Source organism: Nicotiana tomentosiformis, chromosome 5 (assembly GCF_000390325.3).
Source record: "Nicotiana tomentosiformis chromosome 5, ASM39032v3, whole genome shotgun sequence".
Classification (NCBI taxonomy): domain Eukaryota; kingdom Viridiplantae; phylum Streptophyta; class Magnoliopsida; order Solanales; family Solanaceae; genus Nicotiana; species Nicotiana tomentosiformis.
In genome coordinates, this window is record NC_090816.1 from 119905598 (window position 1) to 119926617 (window position 21020).

The window sequence follows — 21020 nt, forward strand, 5'->3', positions numbered from 1 at the left end:
AGGCACGGAAGGAACAATAGTCCTTCTTCTAAAGGAACTAGTTCTGCTCGAAAGATTAGAACTTGCTCCTAAGAATTTTAGATCAATAGATCCATCAGGAAACTGAATAACCTGCTCAATCTGAGATCTTTCAAGATTCGAAGTAGAAGGTTGAGTTATGGCATCGAAGTGCCATTCATCACTTGTGAGTATATCATTCCAATTAAGGAGTCTAGGGACAAATACAGTATTATGATCAGTATTTGCTTCCATAAGTATGGTGACTCCCTTGACACTTTCAACTCGAGCTCTTGGTGCAAGAGTAGTGTCCATGAGTCTATAATAGACTCTGTGAATGATAGTTATTTCACGAGTATTGATTTTGCTATTCATGTTCTTGGTTTTGACGTTTAAGGTCAAAGTATCCATGACATTAGGGTCATTGATATCTACTGAGAAATTAGGATAGCAGTTAAAGTATACCGGGCCATTGGCTAGGTTACTTTGAAGAACTCCTAAGAGAGAGTCGTCGAAATTCAGGAGACGAGCATCTCTTAGAAGGACGCAGATAGGTACGTCTAAACCTTTCCTAAAGAGAGGTTTGACAGCAATTTGAACTAAACCAATATGCAAGTAATTGAATCGATTTTTATATCTATTCAAATCATGCTCAGAAAGTAGTTTAATAATTTCTAAAGAATTGTTGATAGCAATAGTGGACTCACAGGTCTTAATATTATGCTTCTTAACGAAACTGAAATTTCCTAATTCATAAATCTTTTTAAAAGGTTCATTAGGGATATTCCAATTTTGTAAATCAATTTCTAGTCTAGCAATCTTAGTTGCTGCAGAAGATAAATTGACACTATTCAAAACATGCTAGTTTTGATTCATATTTAGAGAAAAGAGAGTAAAACCAAGAAGACTTAAACTGAAAAACCTTCAGGTCTAAGAGATTAAGGTACTGTATCCTGCTATACATATTTACTCTGCACAAAAATATATCTCCTCAAAAATAACATTATTCGTCCATCCAAATCTCTTTGGAGTTGCTCTGCATTTTATGTTAACAAAAGTGCAGAGAAAGAGAGAGGTGCCCCACGATTAGTTATAAACTATAAACCTTTGAATATTGTCCTGAAATGGATCAGATATCCCATTCCCAAACTATAAACCTTTGAATGTTGTCCTGAAAAGAAGTCGCCTCTATGATTGTAGCTGGTTTTACGGGCATGTTAAAACATTGGTGGGACAATTATTTCACCGATGATATCAGACAAGCCATCTATTCTGCTACGGCTATTGAAACCGTAGTTAAAGCATAAGGAACCTCCTCTGCTATGGTTATTGGTGGGAATGTTACCCCTATGGAAACAACCTCACAAATAACTAGAGAAGACGCATGTGCTACCCTTCTCTATCACATAGCAAAACACTTCATTGGAGAGCCAAAACTCTTCCAAGACAGAAGTTTACAAATTCTGAATAATATATCCTGTTCATCTTTAGATGACTTTATCTGGTATAAAAACCAATTCATCACCAAGGTTATGACTAGACCTGACTGTCATCTAGACTTCTGGAAAGAACGCTTCATCAGCGGTCTTCCCCCTTTATTCGCTAGCAAAGTCCGAACCAAAATCCAGGATCGTTGTGAAGGTAAAATTCCTTACCATCAAATGACCTATGGTGACATTATTATCATTATCAATGTTGTAGGTCTCGAACTCTGCACAGACATCAAGCTTAAAGAGCAGCTCAAAAAAGAGCAACACTCTTCTAGAAGAGAATTAGGAAGTTTCTGTCAAGACTTCGGTTATACAAATATTGTCGCTCATTCTACTCATTCTTCCAAGAAGGACAAAGCTTACATGTCTTCCAAAATGACCCATCGCCACAAATCCAGGAAGAATTTTGATGATCCTCCTAAAAAGAAATTCAAATTCAGAAGAACTTCTTCAAAAACCAAAGAGGTCTGTTGGAACTGTGGTAAAACTGGTCACAGAGCCAACCAGTGCAAATCTGACAGAAAGAAGAAGAAGATCAATCTTCTTGAAATTAGCGAAGATACCAAAAAGGAACTCTTCTCTATCTTAGAAGAACCTAATTTAGATTCTTCTCCTAATTATTCCTCAGATGAGTATAGGAATGAAGATGATATCAACATCGCCTATAACTCTGACTCAAGCCAATCTGGCAGTGAATGCCATTGTTTTGGAGCTTTTTGTACTTGTGATAAAACTCAGGCTTCTATCAGGGCTTTTTGTACTTCTGGAGCTTTTTGTACTTGTGTCATCTTGGCGACGGGATCACCTAACAAGGTCTAAATGCCTACCTCGACAACAGCGACCTATCTCTTTGAGGCTAGCCAACGTCTTAAACCGGATATTAATCGGATACCTCATACTTATAGAGAAAATAAATACCGCATACAGAAAACTTTGAAATAGTTAAGAACTAGAGATGAAAGAACTGTATACAAGACATACATAGATATAGTTTAAATATCACATAATGATAATTAATTTTGCCATGCCCTAGACAATATATGTACTTAGCTGCTCATACTAAGTATATCATGGGATTGCTTGCTGTATTTAAAAATTATATTAAGAATAGTACATCCCCACCATATAAAGGGGGGTATGATTATTTATAAGGGGGATTCATTCAAATTCATAGAACATAAAGCAATATACTATCTTTTTCTGGTTTTGATATTTAGTCATATTGTTCTTCTATCAGTTACTCTCCATTCAGTCTGAGAGTGATAAAACTTGAAGGCTTAGGCTAATTAGTTCATTCGGTTTGCATTCATTTCTTTTATAGTTTATTTCAATATTCATTTATATATTTTCTCAATTTGTACCGAAATATACCACATATCCTTAGAACCACGTATAAATTCAATTGTCATCCGTTTTTCGGGTAAACAATTTCATTTTTGCCTCCACTGCACCCTTATCGTCAATACGGATGGGGATGACAACAACTTTTACTTAATTTGCAGGGAAGAGAGTTGTAAAGCAGTCAAAGTAGATGGATATTGTTGATCAGCAGGTGAATAATTTCAGGTTGTTACTTACAACTGAGTTTTGAACTCTAGCTAGTTACTGTATCTTTCTTTAATATTTGTTTTTGTTATATATATTATAATTATAATGTGCGTATTTCTAAAGAGTAATGTCTTCCACATGTGAACTACTAAAGCACTTGCCTTGTCCTATTTAGGCTACTGGAGTTCACTTCCACGAGAAAATAATTATGGAAATCCTTATATCTTCTTCGATGCAGATGTGTTTCAAAATCTTGGGAGGCAGTAATCTCTGATCCTTACTTTAAGACGAAGCATCTCAATCATGCCATGAATAATCAGAATTCCCAAAAACTTGTTATTTGCCAACCATGCCCCAAGGATGGTACGATGTGCATCTATCGTTCTTCTTTGTCCTCAGTTGATGTAAAAAGGCTTGATTTCCCTGTAAAATGTAGAGCAAGGTATTGTAAGATGTTATGTTGTTCTTATGGCTTGTCTCTTATCCTCATCTTTGTTCTCGGTGAATTTGAGCAACTTTTCCTATGGAATCCCTCTACATGAGAATCAATAATACTTCCCAATCCACAATTTCCACCAAAACATCCCACACTTTCTATTTACGGATTGAGATATGACTCGACTAGCAATGGCTTCAAGATTCTTAAGATTGACGTGCATAAGCCTTATTCTACTCAAGTTCTTGCGCTCAAAAGTGGATCCTGGAGAAAAATTAATTATCCCCGCGCATCAACAGTTTGTTCTCTTGTATGGACTCTTTGGCATGTGTACATGGGGCATTTCATTGGATCGGGTTTTTAACATATCATTTTGTTATTTCATTTAGTATTTCAAATGAGGTGTATGGAGATATAGATCAAATGTGCCATTCTTGCAACAGGTACGTCCAACTTGGCGTTTCAGTATTGGAAGGAATGATTTGCACCTATTCTTCTTGTATTGATGAGACGGTGGGAGGTACTTTTAGGATATGGATTATGGAATACTATAGTGTTAAAGAATGTTGGACTAAATTGTATACTATACGAGATGATAAGTTTTTCTCGAGCATACCGAAATATAGGTTTGTGGTGGTGAAGTACTACACTACTAAACACATTTTCGATATTTGGGGAAAGGATTTTGGACATCCAAAGGTCCATTTGAGTTATGGCCTCAATTTGATATCTATCATTAAGGATTTGTTTTTACGGAAATCTTGATCTCTCCAAAATTACTTAGTATTTGCCTATGTTTAATTGAAACACTTTTTATTTCTTTTAGAAATCATATTACAACCTCTCCTCAATTGACTATGACGATGATTCATATTTATGACTCCCTTATTGTTTGAGATAGAGGCACATTAGTTGTTGTGTTGTAACCTCCTTATTCTAATAATTTGTTTACCCGAAAAATGGATAGAGTTGAATTTATACGTAGTTCTAAGGATACGTGGTATAATTTAGCACAAATCGGAAAGTAAGTAGAAATATATTGAGTATTGAATGTATAAATAATGAAATACTAACCAAACTGAGTGGAAAACGGTTTATGAACAAGCAAGACGAATCAATATACAAAACCCAAAAAAAGGATAATCTTTGTATGAATATTAGTATATTTTTCTCTGTGAATATCAATAATATGAGAGTGTGTGAATGCCTTAATGTTGGATTCTTCTACAAAAATAGTAGTTATTCCTCTTATAGTGGGGGAATCCTACTTTAGATATAATTAAAAATACATAGTGAGAATCTCATGATAGATTAGCATTTTCCTAATTTCCGCCGAGATTCTCTCCCTTAGTGCGGCTGTAATGGCTCTTGTCTCTTGGCTCGATCTTGGTCGTATTTGGTATTGGTCGATTTTCAGATTTAGAGCTCGAGTCAATATTGACTCGGGGATCGGTATCGAATCGGGCTTGATATTGGTCGGTCTATGGTTCTTAAGCTCGATGACACCGCTTCGCTTCATAGTTCGATTTGGACTCGAGCTCGATAATGACTTCGAGCTCGGTATTTGATCGTTCCCAGAAATTTGAGCTTGGTAACCTGGATTCATAGCTCATCTCGATATTATGAAAATAACATTCGATCCATTATGTTCCAATCTTGACTAACCATACGAAGGTCGAAACCGATTTTGACAGTATACACAAGTTTTATTAGTAAAGGTTGACTGGACTTTGCACGGGTCAATGTGTTTGTTGCAGATTATGAGTTTTTAGCGCGAGAGCAAGTGTTATGTTGTAGACTGGTACTTTCTTTTATCCCCTGTTGGTTCTATCTGTCTTTGTTCATCAGCAAACAAACAAACCAATCCTATATTTTTATTTGTAAACAGTACTAATGAATCACACGAGCAATATTGCGTCATGAACCAGACAATGTATAGCTCCTAAAACCAATGCCTAAAGAGGAGATTTGAAAGGGATATAGCTGTAGTATTAAACAAATGTATTGATATATTCTACTACAGAGACAAATATTAATGAAACAAAGAAGAAGAATGATATATAATAAGACGGACTCCGTAATTGCAAGCAGAGCTTTTGCCAAATGCAAAAGTAAAACAAATGACAAATTACCTGCATATAAGTTTGATGTGAGCTCTATTATACTTTTGGAGTGTGACAGCTTTGAATTGAACCTGTGTTCACTCCTGCATTGCCAATTGCAATCATCTCCTAAAAGTTTTACCTAACATTTTTCAATCTAAACAGGCGTGTAACAAGGTGTGTAGCATATATAGAATCACCAACCGAGGAAAAAAAAGAACATACAAGCATTTCTCCAATGGCAATATCGTCAAAAAGAGAAGGCTTTATCCACCCTTGTATAACCAACCATCCACCCAACATCACATTCTTCAATTTCCAAGTAATCTCTCCACTTAACACAATAACAATTACGCCTCGGTCTCAAACAACATTACGGTCAGCGATATGAATACTCACTTTTTTCTTTAAATCTAACTCATATCATCGTCAATGCAAAGTAAAATAATAGTACTAACATTAAAAGTTCTCTAACAAATTTAAATTCTATTCCTACCTATTTAAGTATCACCTATATGGATATTTTTTTTTATTGTGTCTTATCTTTAGCTAAGTCTGCATTGACTCCGAGGATTTGTAGGTCTTTCGAGATAATTTTCTTCCATGTCATTTTAGGTTTACCTCGTCTCCTTTTAACACCTTCACTCACCATAGTTTCACACTTACTGCCCGATGACTTTGTAGGGTAACACAAGACATGACCAAACCATCTCAAGCGACCTTCTCTCATTTTATCCTCAATGCGTTCTATTTGCACCTTCTGGCGAATGTGGTCATTTTAAATCTTATCTTATCTTGTATGATCGCACATCCATCTTAGCATTCATATCTCTACAACGCTCGTCTTATAGATATGTCTGGACTTAACAACCCAGCATTTATTACCATATGACATTGACGGTCTTATAGTTATTCTATATAACTGACCTTTCACTTTGGTAGGCATCCTTCTATCACATAACTCCCCGATAACACTTTTCTATTTCAACCATCATATTTTGATCATATAGGTAACATCTTCATCTATCATTCCGTTCTCTTGAAACAACGAACATGGATATCTAAATTATTTGCATTTTGGCTCCGCAATCCCATCTAGTCTCACCTCAACTTTATTATTCTCATGCTGACTAAACTTGCATTGCAAGTACTCAGCCTTACTTCTATTTATCCTAAATCTCTTTCTCTCCAAGGAGCTTCTCCATATCTCAAACTTGTAGTTGACATCCATTAGCAAAATATCATCAGCAAATAATATACATCATGGGATCTCATCTTGTATCATGTTAGTTAGCTCATCCCTAACCAGCATAAACAAGTAGGGGCTCAATGCCAACCTAAACCCATTGTTATAAGAAACTCCTCTATACCTCCTACAGCTATTTTCATACTAGTGATGGTTCCTTCATACATTTCCTCTATGGCATTCCTTTAAATAATCTCTCCACTTTATTCGGAAAAATCTATTTAGAAAAGTAAGGAAATATCACATTATCTAATGTTACACAACACATTGTTCAGAATCTTGGACACAAAAAAAGAACAAGAAAAAGTATTAGGTATTCAATCAACATCTTCCTTAGCGAGTCCTTATGCTGCCTTTTAAAACAATGGTCACAGTTAAGCAGAACCTTCCAACAGTAGATGCAGAGAAGGTGCTACATAAATGATCAATATTTTTGTCCGGAAAAGGGCCAAATATACTCATTTATTTTGATATATTATTCATATTTACCCTATGTTATATTATCGGGTCAAATTTACCCTCACCGTTAGCAAAGTTTTCAAATTTAGCCTCCAATCTATCGTAAAGCCCCAAAATCCCAAATTCCTTCTATTTACTATAATGTTTTCTCACAAATTACTTATCCCTGCGTGTGCTCTACCAGAGAAGAAAAGATCCTCTACAAGTTGATTTCTTGTTCCATTTGATTATTTAGAGCAGGAAGACTTAAGAAACTCGCCACCTCCGGACATGAGAACACTAGTAAATATTCCTTTGAAATGATGTTCTGGACATAAATTTAAATAAATTATTTAATTTAGGATTTCTCAAGCAATACTAAAGAATCATATGTCACAAATTTCATGCAAAATTGCATGCACAAGCAAAATTTTCATCAAATGACATGCTAAATCCAAATCCTAAAAAGAATGCATTTACATGGATACCTACTGCCTTGCTATGCCTGTTGTCCATAAAGAATAGTAAATATTAGTAACAACTTCAAAGCGAATGCATTTTGATCACCTGAAGAATCAAATAAATCTCTTCCAAATTATCTATGGTATTTCACTCATCCTCATTCCGTTGGAGACATACCCATAAAATGTGAATTATGCCTTTTATTTATGGTTTGAGCATAACCAAAGACAAGGGGAATAATTATAATGTAACTCCACACTATTATTTCTATAATATGGACCTTTTTTCTTCTCTGGTGGATCACACGGAGGAGATGACTGATTTGTGAGGAAGAATTGCAATAAATAGAAGGTATTTGGGGCTTTCCGTTAGGTTAGAAGGTAAATTTGAAAATTTTACTAACAATGAAGGTAGATTTGACCCGATAGTATAACGGAGGATAAATATGAATAATATATCAAAGTAGAGGGGTATATTTGATCATTTTCCCATTTCTGTCCAATGTCGACGATATGTTCTGTTTTTCTTTCTTTCAATTCTGAATTTAATATCTCGCAAATCAGACAAATCTAGCCCCCCCCCCCCCCCAAAAAATGAAAGTAACAAGTTCATATAGGTGATGCCAACTAAAAAAAATAGAGCTTACTAGAAGAGCCGTAACTAGAATCTCTTAGAAAACTCCTAGCATTAGATATTCTTTGAGTACGGAGTAACAGAAATTTTACTAATCCAAACAAAATATTTATAATATTGAGAATTCATTTGGCCGGCTTCAATTAGCTTGAGATTGAGGCAATAGTCAGTGTTATTGTGAGTCTAATTTTTATATATTAACTGTGTGCTTCTTTTTGTTTCCTCTATTAGATCAATTAAAATCAACGATAAAGTAACCGTCTATTATAAGTACAATTAATAACTTTAAAATATCAAGCAAATAATCGCTACAACAAATTAAAATACACGTATAATGTAAAAATTATATACTAGTTAAATTCTTCTTTATTTGGAGGGTTGTTGGCCATTGTGAAAGGGCACGGCGATAAAAGAAAAGGATAATTAATGTAAAAACTTTTTCGCACCGAATGTTTACACCAAATCAATAAATGAATGGCATTTGTTACCTTATTAAACTATAACTAATGGTCTTTAGTCATAGTTAACTCATATTTATTTTGCACGTAATTTTAAATAATACTACTTGCTTAATATTCTAGCTATTTCCGTTAAGATCTTAACATACGTTAAATAAATGGAAAAGAAGGAACAATGCTGTTAGAAAAGCAAATGAATATCAAACAGTAGGGCACCCCAAATCTCCTTCTTTCCTCATACAGCAAAGAAACACATGTTTTGTTGAGGTGAGAGCATTGCTATTGAGTTAATCAAATAATTTTTCTCAATGTATTATAATAATCACAATCTTTATTGATTTTTTCAAAGCCTTGTAAAATTTAGTAGTTTTTCACACTCCCCTCCTCTATATAAGTAACCCCTTACTTCCCCTTCTTCCCATGCTAACTTTCAGAATTACTCTTTTTTATCTGCAATGAAGAAATAAAAGTACGAAGACACAAGATGCAAAATGCTAGAAAATGATAACATTGGTTATTCTGATTCTCTAACTATGTAAAATTTTTGTTTATTAAAATTAAAACATTTAATAGACTTAGAACTCTTAATAAACTTTTATTTATCTCTCATAGTTAATTTAACTAGACTTGATGTAAACATGTAATTTAGGGATTGTTGACTAATTAACATTATTATAGCTTGCCTTTTTTTTTTTTGGAACCCATGAAAACCCTCAACCGTTACAGCCTCTGCCTTTCGGGTGAGCACTTTGTGTGCATTGGGTAAACCTTCATTGTGTAATACCCTATAAATCATACAAAGTACGGAAAAGGGCCAAAACTACCTCTGAAGTATCAAAATTGGTACAAAAATGCCCTCCGTCCACGTATTTGAATAAAAATGCCCCTACCATTATTTGTTTGGCTCAACATTGCCCCTATTACTAACAGAAAAATTTGGAAGAAAAAAATAGTTAATTAATATCCACGTGTTAACTTAAACTTCAATTAAAACATAACTAAACACTCTCTCTCTCTCTCTCTCTCTCTCTCTCTCTCCGCCTTATTGCTACTTGGGCGGAATTCACCGGCGGATCCGCCAGAAATAGCAACGTATACAATAGCCTCTCTCATTTGCAAATTATGAGTAGAAAATCCTTTTTTTACTAGATTTAACACAATAATCTAATCGAGAAAATTGAATCCACGATAACAATCAAAATAAGAAAATAAATACTGAAGAAATTGTCTTAAAAAATTGTTAATTATTATTATTACATCATATGAACCCACTGTGTATGAAATGTGACAATTGCACAATACCCGTTACACGGAGTAGAAAAGCTTACATATTAATTGAATAAATAGTGAAATAAATAAAAAATAGAAATACACATCACATAAATAATAATAAAAATTGAAAAACAAATCCTCAAATTTTCACGAAGGAATGACAAAAATTAGCGAAGAAACCCTCCCACAAATTTCAAATAAAGGAAATTATATAACAAAGAATATCCATTGCATAAACAAAAAGAATCTAAACTTTTTGCATTAAGAAGAATATGACAATTCATTTCATTTTTCAAAAAAAAAAATCTAATAGAGAACTCAATTTTGAGTTTACCTCATGAATAATAGTAGACATACACTTGTAAGTAAATGCTCACTAATATGAAATGGCGAAGAGAGAGAGAGTTATGTTTTAAAATTAGGGCGGGTCAATATTTGGGCAGGTTATGGGTTAGGGTTTATGTTAGACCAATGGGACGGTGACACATGGATATTATTTAATTTTTTTTAAATGAATTTTCTGTTAGTAATAAGAATAATGTTGAGCCAAAAAAAATAACGGTAGGGGCATTTTTATTCAAATAGGTGGACGGAGGACAATTTTATACCAATTCCAATACTTCAAGGGCAGTTCTGGCCCTTTTCCATACAAAATATGTAAACCGCACTAAACATGTCATGTGACATACTCAAACTCAAAAGACATTGATGGTGAATCGATTTGAGATAATGTCCGTGGATAACCCCTCCAAACCAACTGGGTCGTCCAGAAGGACTTCTTTTCTTTATTATTGTTTTTCTTAACACAAATTCCATCTCGTCGGAACCAATAAGTATCGTAGCAACAGAAAAAAAATTCGATATTTTCTAATGAGACTCTTAAATCTTATGGCTGTACCAATATCCACGCTATTCTTAGGTTTTGCGTGAACCGGCCGGTTCATCCTTAAACCCTTGTCTAAGATTTAACAAACGTGGACAAGCCAAAGTGCGCCCCCCCCCCCCCCCCAAACACACAACACACAATTCATAGCAATTTTGATAGAGAAATTCGCAACCCCAAAAAAGCAATGTTGGAGAGCAGATTAATTTCAATCTTAAGGCGAAACAAAGATTTGGGTCACAAGATTTCATCAAATCTTGGAAGATGGGGGTTTACTGCAACAAAAATTTCAAATGAAGCTTCTTTTTCAATATTGAATCAACACAGGCTCTTTTCTACTATCCCAAAAATTCCTCCTATAAGCAGAAGCTCTATTGCAAGAACCTTTATTAACTATGGTTTAAGATCTTTTCATCACCTTAATCACAAGGTTGGTTTTTTGTGCTTTTATTTTTGAGAAAGTTGTCTCTTTTTTTTTAATAGTTGTGTTTTCCCCCCTGTAGTTGAGCTTAAATGAAGAAATGAGGATTCATATAGCTGACCTCAACTTGTTTGGGACTGAGGCATAGTTGTTGTTGAGAAGTATATCTAGCTATATAGAAGCATTGTTGGATTATGTCACCTTTTTTGTTAATTGAACATGTTTTCTTTAATTGGATTTTATGACAATTATGTGTATATAATGCAGTGTTAGTTTTTTTGATATTTGTAGTAATTTGTAATTTACGAAATGGTCTACATTTATGCATCTTTATAATTCGTGTGATGGATTCTGTCTCTGTTGACTAGTTTCATTGTCTTGTTTTCTTTTTGTTTTTAATAGAAAAGCCTCCTTATGGTCCGGGGGGGGGGCAGTGACCCCTGATTTGTATGTTAAATCCAAAATGTAAAACATGAAGGATGTGGACATAAAACGTTGATTCCTCCTATATGAGGAGGAGGAGTGATAATGCTATGCTATATGAGGACTCCTCCTTTGTACATGTCCTAGTTATACTATGTAAGATCAGAAAAATAAGGAGAGTACTACTCCCCTGTACAATACATTTTAGAAAAAGATCAATTACAACATACGGCCTATTAAAATAACTATACATTGTGAGATATCGATGAAGTTCCTTTAGCAGGCCTGATTCTGAAAGTAGGAAGTTGTGCTCTATCCATTGTGAAAGCTCCCCTTGCTTCTCCGGGCACTTTAAAAAACATGAATGCCATCATATGATTACGCACTGTAATAACACAGCAGTAGAAGCATAAAGCTCGCCCCGAAAAGCTGAAGGCCAGCGAAAATAATGCAGAAAAACCTTACAGATGAATGAAAGAGATAGTGTGATTCCAAAGAAGATGATAAGTTAAAGCGTGAATTCCAGCAAGAAGGATAAGAACAGTGATTCCCAATGACCAAGCGTAGAAGACATTTGATAGTTGTACTCCACACGTGCACACAGATAGAAATATCATGTCTTCCCAAATGGACCTCTCAGGTAAAACTTATCAGTAACTGTTAGTGTAATCAAATTAAAAAGCCAAGCAACCAAATGATATCTTGGAAGATAAAATGACAGTCTCTAGTTCTATAGCACATGAGTTCTTTAAGGGAATTACCTACTTATTTTATAAGAAATTATTTCAGTTGAATCCTTTCTACTTTTATGAGGTAAAGAAAGTAGAGCAATATTAGAATAACGATAATATATCTAGTTATATAGAATCATTCTTGGATTATGTCACCTTTTTTGCTATTTGAACATGATTTGTTCATTGGGTTTTGTGACAATTCTATTAATCTTTGTAATTTGTGTGATGGATTATGTCAAGGCGGATCCATGATTTCAATTTTATAGTTTCGGGATGCCACTGAAACTCCACTGACCATTAGATTTCCTGGGTTCAAAATTTAGTATTTGTACATATTTTGTAGATTTCATACACATATACTGGGGGTCTGTAACAAAGTTGCTAGGTTCGGCTGAACCCATAGCTTATACGGTACATCAGCCCATTCTGTGGATTAGTTAATTCATTTTCCGGGGGTTGTCTTGGTTTTGGATTGACTAATTTGTACTTAACTATGTTTTTTTTTTTTAATAGGAAGTATTTTATATTCTTAGAGTAGCGATGGTTATGATCTTTTAGCTAGTTGTTGCTTTGATATTTACAAGTCTAACTGCAAAAGTAACAGCTAATGCATTGTGACTTATTCTTTGTTCATTTTTCTTCTCCCCAAATGCTCCAATTTAGAATTACAATTTTGATGTGGTAAGTTAAAGTCAGGCGTTCATGTGTTGAATAGGTGTATGAATATGCAAGTAAGAAATGTAGAAGTGCTTGAGTCAGATTTCTTTCCCTTTGTGTCTTCCCAAAAAGTTTCACTATGGCAACCAACAGGGGTATTTTTATTGATTTCAGGGTGTGCATAGAATGTCTTTCAGAAAAATTTCCACAGTGGCAGCTTCTGTAGCTGAAAACAAGGAGGGATTGAAGTTCCTTGTAACTGCTGGACCCCATGCCCGGAAAATGGTTGGCATATGGCTTTTTGCATCTGCTGCTTGGGTCTTCAGTATGGTTGTGCTTGGTGGTGTCACACGGCTGACACGTTCAGGTCTTTCAATGACGGATTGGAAGTTCACCGGGAGCCTTCCTCCTCTAACAGATGAAGATTGGTTGATTGAATTTGAGAAGTACAAGCAATCCCCCGAATACAAACGGTCAGTCCAAACAGTAGTATGTGCTCAGTGCACTTCAATTACTCTAATCTTAGACACATAGATGCTAATAGGAAAGTAGTTTTTTCCGGCTTTATGAACTTAATTTCGTTGTAGCCGTGGAAAGAAAATATGGACCGGAGGATTATTCCATAATGATTCTTTATTATGAAGATTATTATTGAATCTTATTTCTGGAGTTATTTTTGTATTGGCTTGCCTGACATAAATTTTAACCCTTACAGTGTGAACAAGGGGATGAACATTGAGGATTTCAAGTTCATATATTGGATGGAATATGCACATCGAATGTGGGGAAGGGCCCTTGGTATAATGTTTGCACTACCATTCTCATATTTTCTCCGTAAGGGATACATAACAGTAAGACTTGGACTTAGACTTTCTGGACTCTTTGCTCTTGGTGCTGGACAGGGGCTCATAGGTTGGTGGATGGTGAAAAGTGGTTTAGAGGTACTAAGCAAATTGATTTCATTTATGCCGTTGTTAAACTCACATAAGACACAGCGTTCTTTAAGTTTTGATTAAATTGTTTTTTTCAACAGGAGCCACCATCTGAGTATGTTGAACCAAGAGTAAGCCCTTACCGTCTTGCAGCTCATCTCACCTCTGCATTTGCTATTTATTGTGGACTCTTCTGGACGGCTCTTTCTGTTGTTATGCCTGAACCTCCAGCCGAATCGCTTGCCTATGTTCGTGGGGCTGCAAAAGTTAAGCGGCTTGCACTTCCTGTGGGCATCCTTGTCGGAATTACTGCTATCTCAGGAGCTTTCGTTGCTGGAAATGACGCTGTATGTAGCTAAAGTTCTCCATACCTTAGTTTTATGCTTGCACAGGTTAAGTATTTGATGGTTTGTTGCTGAATTCCGAGAGACTAAGAAAATGATAGTAGTTTATGGTGTTCATATTATTCTCTTAATAAGTTTGGTAAAAGGGAATTCATCATCAAAATTTTGGCTGAACGAGTTAACTTCCAGGGCCGAGCATTTAATACTTTTCCAAAGATGGGAGATACATGGATTCCTGATGATATCTTTAGTATGAAACCTATTATGCGCAACTTCTTCGAGAATACGGCAACAGTTCAGGTAAACTTGTGTTTCTGAACTTTCCAGTTTATCTACTTTTAAAAGATCAGATATTTTAATCTTGACATGAAATCTATCTCCATAGTTAGCACCATAAAGAAGAGCTGGTAGAAAAGAGTGTAGTCATGGAGGTCATTTTTTATGTTGCTGTTCATAAAAAATTATTTTAAATTAAAAAATGTGTTGCTGTTGACAGTTGGATATTTTGAGGTCCTTTGTTCAAGCCTGAATTGTTGATTCTTCTTGCTAATTTTGTTTTATCGAGTAATGAGATCTTATAAACAATGGACCAAAGAGAAAACACCCGTATACAAGAAGTATACCAAAAATAAAAAACCTTACTAAATGATATAGTTTTCTACAAACGACAGCCAATCTTCTAGACCTACAGGGACTACATGGACACACCAAAAATAAATAAGACATAAAAGGCTATTCCTCAAGTGTACTAATTTTGAAATAGAGGATACTGTTGGTCAATTCAGAAATTTAACAAAGTTTATTTCCTGGCCTAATTTTTATCAGAAGAGACTGAGTCAAGGTGCCTGTATTTCTTTAAGTAATTGCTTTGGCGTATGCAAAAGGGCAGGAGTAATGTGTTTTGGATTTTCGTTGTTAAATTTTTGCATTTGACTAGCTTCTAATTTAAATACAGAACCAAAAATAATTGGTGAATTTGATTTGGTTTACTACTTAATAGGTATGTCATTTTCTCTCTCTCTCTCTCTCTCTCTCTCTCTCTCTCTCTCTCTCTCTCTCTCTCTCTCTCTTATGATAAAGCCTTGACAAAGTTTAAGTTTCTGGACATTGAGCCAGACTTGTTATATGCACTTGCCACAATAGCAGAACATTGCCTTGTCAAAATAAAAATAAAAAGCAACAGGCAGAAAACTATGATTAGAATGCCAGTTTACATTTTTTCTGAATGCAAAAACTTCTAGACACATGTTCTTTATGACGAATTTCACTCTTGTCTTTGCAGCTTGATCATCGTATACTTGCCACTGCTACTTTAGCTGCAATAGGTGGGTTATGGTGGTCAACCAGGAAGCTGGATATGCATCCTGCTGTCCGACACTTAATCGGAAGCACCATGGGCATGGCTGCTCTGCAGGTATTAGCCTTGCATTATCGAGAATATTCCCCAATGGCTATTTCTTGTTTTAAAAAAATATATAATATAATATTTTTTATCACATAAGGTGGGAAACGATAGTGAGAATTAAACGCACACCAATTGTGTGGAAGACTCTCACTGGTAACATTAGACGGTAAGTTGTGGTTGAATCATCTTTTATTTCAAATGCAGGTAACGTTGGGCATATCTACTCTTCTTTCCTATGTCCCAGTTTCTCTAGGAACTGCTCATCAAGCAGGAGCTTTGACTCTTTTAACATTCATGATCCTGCTCAATCACACTGTGCGACGGCCTTCTCCATCACTTCTAAAGACGTTGCCTTCAGTCGCAAAAATGATCTGATATTGATACCATAATTTCTTATAGAGCATTGACATTGTCAGGTATTCTAAATTGTACCATTTTGCTATCCTTGCGCAACTTACAGAATCAGAAAAAATGCATTTCTTTCTGGCCCTCTTGTTCTCATGATTTCCAGGGAAGTTTAGAATGTCTTATCTTGTAAAGAACCAGCAATCTTGTAGTTTCATTGATACTCGTTGACCGAGTCTTTTAGAAAATCAGCAGCAATCAGCTTTAATAACTGAGTTCAAATTGAGATCTCTATGAAAATAAACATTTCTGTATATTACAGTCCTATTGTAAATTACCAGCATCCTGGTTTCTTTTACCCCAATTTTTAAGGTGTCTGCATCATGAAAAACTGCAGACTTTTAATTTGCCTGAATCAACAAACTGGAATCAAGTGTCCCCCCCCCCCAAACACACTTCCCCCCCCCCACCCAAGGCTTTGGTGTAGTGGTAAGACTGCAATTTGTGATGTGCTGTATGTCAGGGGTTCAAATCCTGCTATAGACAAACACTCGGTATTTTAGTAGAGAAGGGTAGATGGTGAGTGGCTATTTACATCAATCCAATAAATACATAATACATATCTTCACAAACATTTGGGTATATGTTGTTAGATCGTATGGATACAACAACAACCCAATGAAATTTTACTAGTGGGGTCTGGGGAAGTAGTGTATACGCAGACCTTACCCCTACCCTGAGGGGTAGAGGATAAGGTACGGAAAATGTTTAAATCGCTAACTTGAAATTGAGGCTTTTTCTTTTTAAAAACATATTGATTTTAACTTCAAATCAAAACAAAAAGAGAAGATACATATGTGATTGACGAACGTTGTGCATCAATGAAACTATTTATTTTGTAAACTTCCTAAATTATACAGTCGGGTCTTTCTATAATATATTCGTTATAGCAGCTAAGTGTTTCTGAAATCAAATTCATGTTAAATTTTACCTCTTTGTAATAGTATTTTACCTATAGCAATTAGCAATTGCCGCAACTGTCGTTGTCGTTATTACCGGTACACTCTTCATATAATTACCTTTCTATAATAGCCTACTCAAATATTGATTATCAAGCTCTTAAAGGCTTATACTCCCTTCAAGGGAAGGCTATCAAATATCCTTTTGCGGAAAGCTTTGGCGGAAGTCTTCGTCAATTCAAGCGTTATAATGTAAAAAAGAGATTGAAATCTACTAAACAAGCTACAATTATAGATTTTCTTCTATTAAAATTTGAAATTAATTTTCAAGATGTTTTAAATTATGTATGTGCTCTACAGAGTTTAATTCTTTGTTTGTACATTGCAACTAGTTATGAATTTTTTGATAATGTATTAGCTACACTGTTTGGTCCAAGGCCGACATCATAATGTACCAAGGCCGACATCATAACCCTAGATCCAACGTGTGGTAGCAGGGGACTACCTATGACCCTCCCAACATGGGCGAGATGCACCGGCCTAGCATGGGAGGGTCACTCACCACATAACTATATATGGCGAAACACCTCCCAATAACTATGGCCCTGGACCAAACTGTGTAGGCATACCTTACCAAAGAAGTCTAGGGCCATATTAGAATTATGCGTCAAATATATCTAGTGGAAGCCCTTTTTAGAATCAAAACATGCCTGGAAGATATATGCTGCCTCCAATTTATCAGTAAGTATGAGTTTGTAATTTATAGTCAGATTCTCTCATCATTTTCCTTTTTATGTTATTAATTTTATTTTATTTTTAATATTGTTTAGCTTTCCTTTTAATACCGATGATCCTGCTCAATCACATCTTCTCAATCACTTTTATAGAGCATAAGTGACATTGTTCGGCATTTTAAATTAGAGTTATATACATCTGTCAGTGTAAAATTTGTTTACATACTTTTCCGTCATCCAAAGATATGCCTCCATAAAAAGTGAGATACTTTATATCATTTTTGATCGTTGCGTAGCTTGCAAAAAAACAACAGCCTTGTAGTTTTGTCGATGCTTATTCAATGAGTCTTAATAGAAAATCAACAGCAATCACCTTTAATCCAATTGGGATCTCTATTGAAAAAATAAACATTTCTTTAAATTATAGTCATACTTTAAATTACATCCTGATCCTGGATTAATCTTTGACCCCCATTTTTTAGTGTCTGTATCATGGAAAACTACAGACTTAGAATTTGCGTGAATCAAGAAACTGGAATCAAGTTTTTACTAGTGTTTTTTTCCCTCGAAGGTGTTAGTATTTGGAAAATAACACTAAAGTGATATAAGTTGATTTTTTAAGAGATGGTGTGGTTTAAATCACTATATAGTATTAAGTCACTGTATACATAAGTAAAAATTTACTCGCATTCGATATTTATACTAAATTATATTAATTTATTACAATTGAATGGTAAGTGAAATTAATATGTACTAATTAACTATGATTTAATGATAACGGTATATGCATATATATATATATATATATATATATATATATATATATATATATATATTATTCATTGGCTCCCCGTACCCACTTATCTCTAAGTGCGCAAGTTAATATATAAAAGGAAAAAACATGAGAATATGAGATAACCGCATCTTTCAACAAAGTTTTAAAAGAAAAAACATGCACGACGTTTCTTTTAAGTTTTTTTCTGAATAGTTGATTTTGGTATATTCTCTTCTTTTCAAAATCTAATAATGGAGTATCTATTTGTAGATTTAAATAAAGATTGCACCAAAAATAAAATAAAATAAAATAAAGGTTTTGAATAATCATTTAGGGGTAGAGGCAAAATTTTCGAATTTTTCAGATACCACCAATTTTATTTGAGTTTGTAAATTGAGATATTTCTTTCCTTTTTCTTCTTCTTAAACGTCAATACCATTAATTCATCGATGTATCACGGACGTTATGCAACTGTGCCATGATTTATTATATGGATTATCTGGATTATAGTACGTGTTCTTTTCTTTCTTTTTTCAAATTGGCATTCATATATTCGCTACTGTATATAAAGTTTTGTTAACATGTAAATTAGTGAAGGGTGAAACAAGAAAATATGGCTGCCTTGAGTTTTCGTTAGTTAATTTAATTAACCAAGTAAGTCAAACCAAATTACTTGTTCTTTTGACTACTCGAGGTGAGAAAAAATTTGAATCAAATGGAATCGGGTAAAACATTTTTATGGAAGTTATTTGTATGAATGAGCCTCTCTTAACTAATATCTTATCACTAATAAAATAAAATAAAAATTGTTGCCGGTTAATAAAGACTCGCACCATGAAATACAAGGACTTCATGTAAAAATGTATCAACACTTAATATTTACACAAAATCAATATATGTATATCATGTGTCCTTAATTTATATACATATTTTTACCAAATAAACAATAATTATTTTTTAATATATATTCAAAATAATAAATTAATTTGATGTAAACACTATTCCTACTAAATTTCCCTTCTCAGTGCATTTCCTTGCCTTCCCGTGGCTATAGCGTTATAATTTTGCAGTCTCAACAACCTCTAAATCACGTCTCGTCACAAGAGGGATTAGCCAATCAACGAGACATCTCTACCTTAAATCAGTGTTTTAAAAGGCGTGGGCGTAAGGCAAGGTGTTTTACATATGCCTCAGTAAGGCGTAAGCCCCGAGGCACAGAGCATAAGCCCCATGAGTATTTAATTTTTAATATTTTATAAAGTAATATAATTACAATAAATATTTATAAACATGTAAAATTACATAAAAAATAAAGAAAATTATAGATATGTGAATATATATATATAGATATAGATAGAGAGAGAAAGAGAGAAAGAGAGAGAGAGATATGCTCCATCCCCGTAAAGATAGTCAAAACAATATATTATACGCTACTTACAAGCACAAGTAACTTGAGTCGAAAAGAATAAAGTTTTTTACATGGAGGAACAAAGATGATGACTAACCTGCAATTTGAACTTTGAACTTGCTGCTATGAAGGAAAATAGAGTTCTCTTTGCATTTGTAAAAAAAAAATATTCATTACTTTTGGGATATATTAGCAGACTAGCAGACAAAATAAAGAATTGGGAAATACCATAAATTAGGGCTTCAATCAATAAAAAGGTCTTGACTTTTAAATTTAATACATTTAAGTTCCTTTTTTAAACATTTGAGTAATTACAAGCTACTAACTTTTGAGAATTTGGGTATTATATGAAGGACTTATTCAACAAATTTTGTTATAATTTGAAAATGTCTATGGGGCTTACGGCTCACTACAAAAACGTGCCTCAAACGCCGGGCGTACGCCTCTTGAGACTTTCGCCCCACACCATCGCCTCAGGGCATTTTTGGTGCGCCTCGCCCCAGGAATCGCCCCGAAAATACCTTTTAAAACACTGCCTCAAATTGATAAGTTATAATTATAATCACATTAGAGTGGATAAGAAGTTACACAAATCCAACTCTGAGTTACCTCTATTTCTTGTATAACCAACGGATAATTCATGTATAATATATGTATAACTACATATAATTTATGTATATCCACCAAAATAAATAAATAATGATTCCGGCCAGTTATTTGTATAAAATCCCTAAAATAAATCACTAAGAAACCCAGGTTAAATTTGCATGTTGCTGAAAAAATACATCTAGATACTTTACACAAAGCAAAAATAAGTATTAGCTTGCGACAAGAACTATTTACATCTGATAACCGTAAAAATATATAAAATATATATATATTTTATATATATAATAAATAAATATATTTTTCCGCTAT

General features: G+C 34.3%; 1 protein-coding gene across 1 annotated transcript; it reads left to right on the forward strand.

The window, feature by feature from the left end:
- The first annotated feature begins 11064 nt into the window (after positions 1-11064).
- Positions 11065-16584, forward strand: LOC104120308 (heme A synthase COX15). The gene is made up of 7 exons (XM_009632048.3): positions 11065-11395; positions 13375-13673; positions 13916-14141; positions 14234-14479; positions 14666-14776; positions 15759-15890; positions 16086-16584. The coding sequence occupies exons 1-7, from the start codon at positions 11153-11155 to the stop codon at positions 16254-16256; spliced, it is 1428 nt and encodes a 475-aa protein (XP_009630343.1). The 5' UTR covers positions 11065-11152; the 3' UTR covers positions 16257-16584.
- Positions 16585-21020: the final 4436 nt, after the last annotated feature.

Coding starts and splice junctions, on each gene's coding strand:
- LOC104120308 (XM_009632048.3), top strand. CDS start 11,153: ATGTTGGAGAGCAGATTAATTTCAATCTTAAGGCGAAACAAAGATTTG. Junction 11,396..13,374: donor TTCATCACCTTAATCACAAG/GTTGGTTTTTTG, acceptor TATTGATTTCAG/GGTGTGCATAGAATGTCTTT. Junction 14,142..14,233: donor TGGTGAAAAGTGGTTTAGAG/GTACTAAGCAAA, acceptor TTTTTTCAACAG/GAGCCACCATCTGAGTATGT.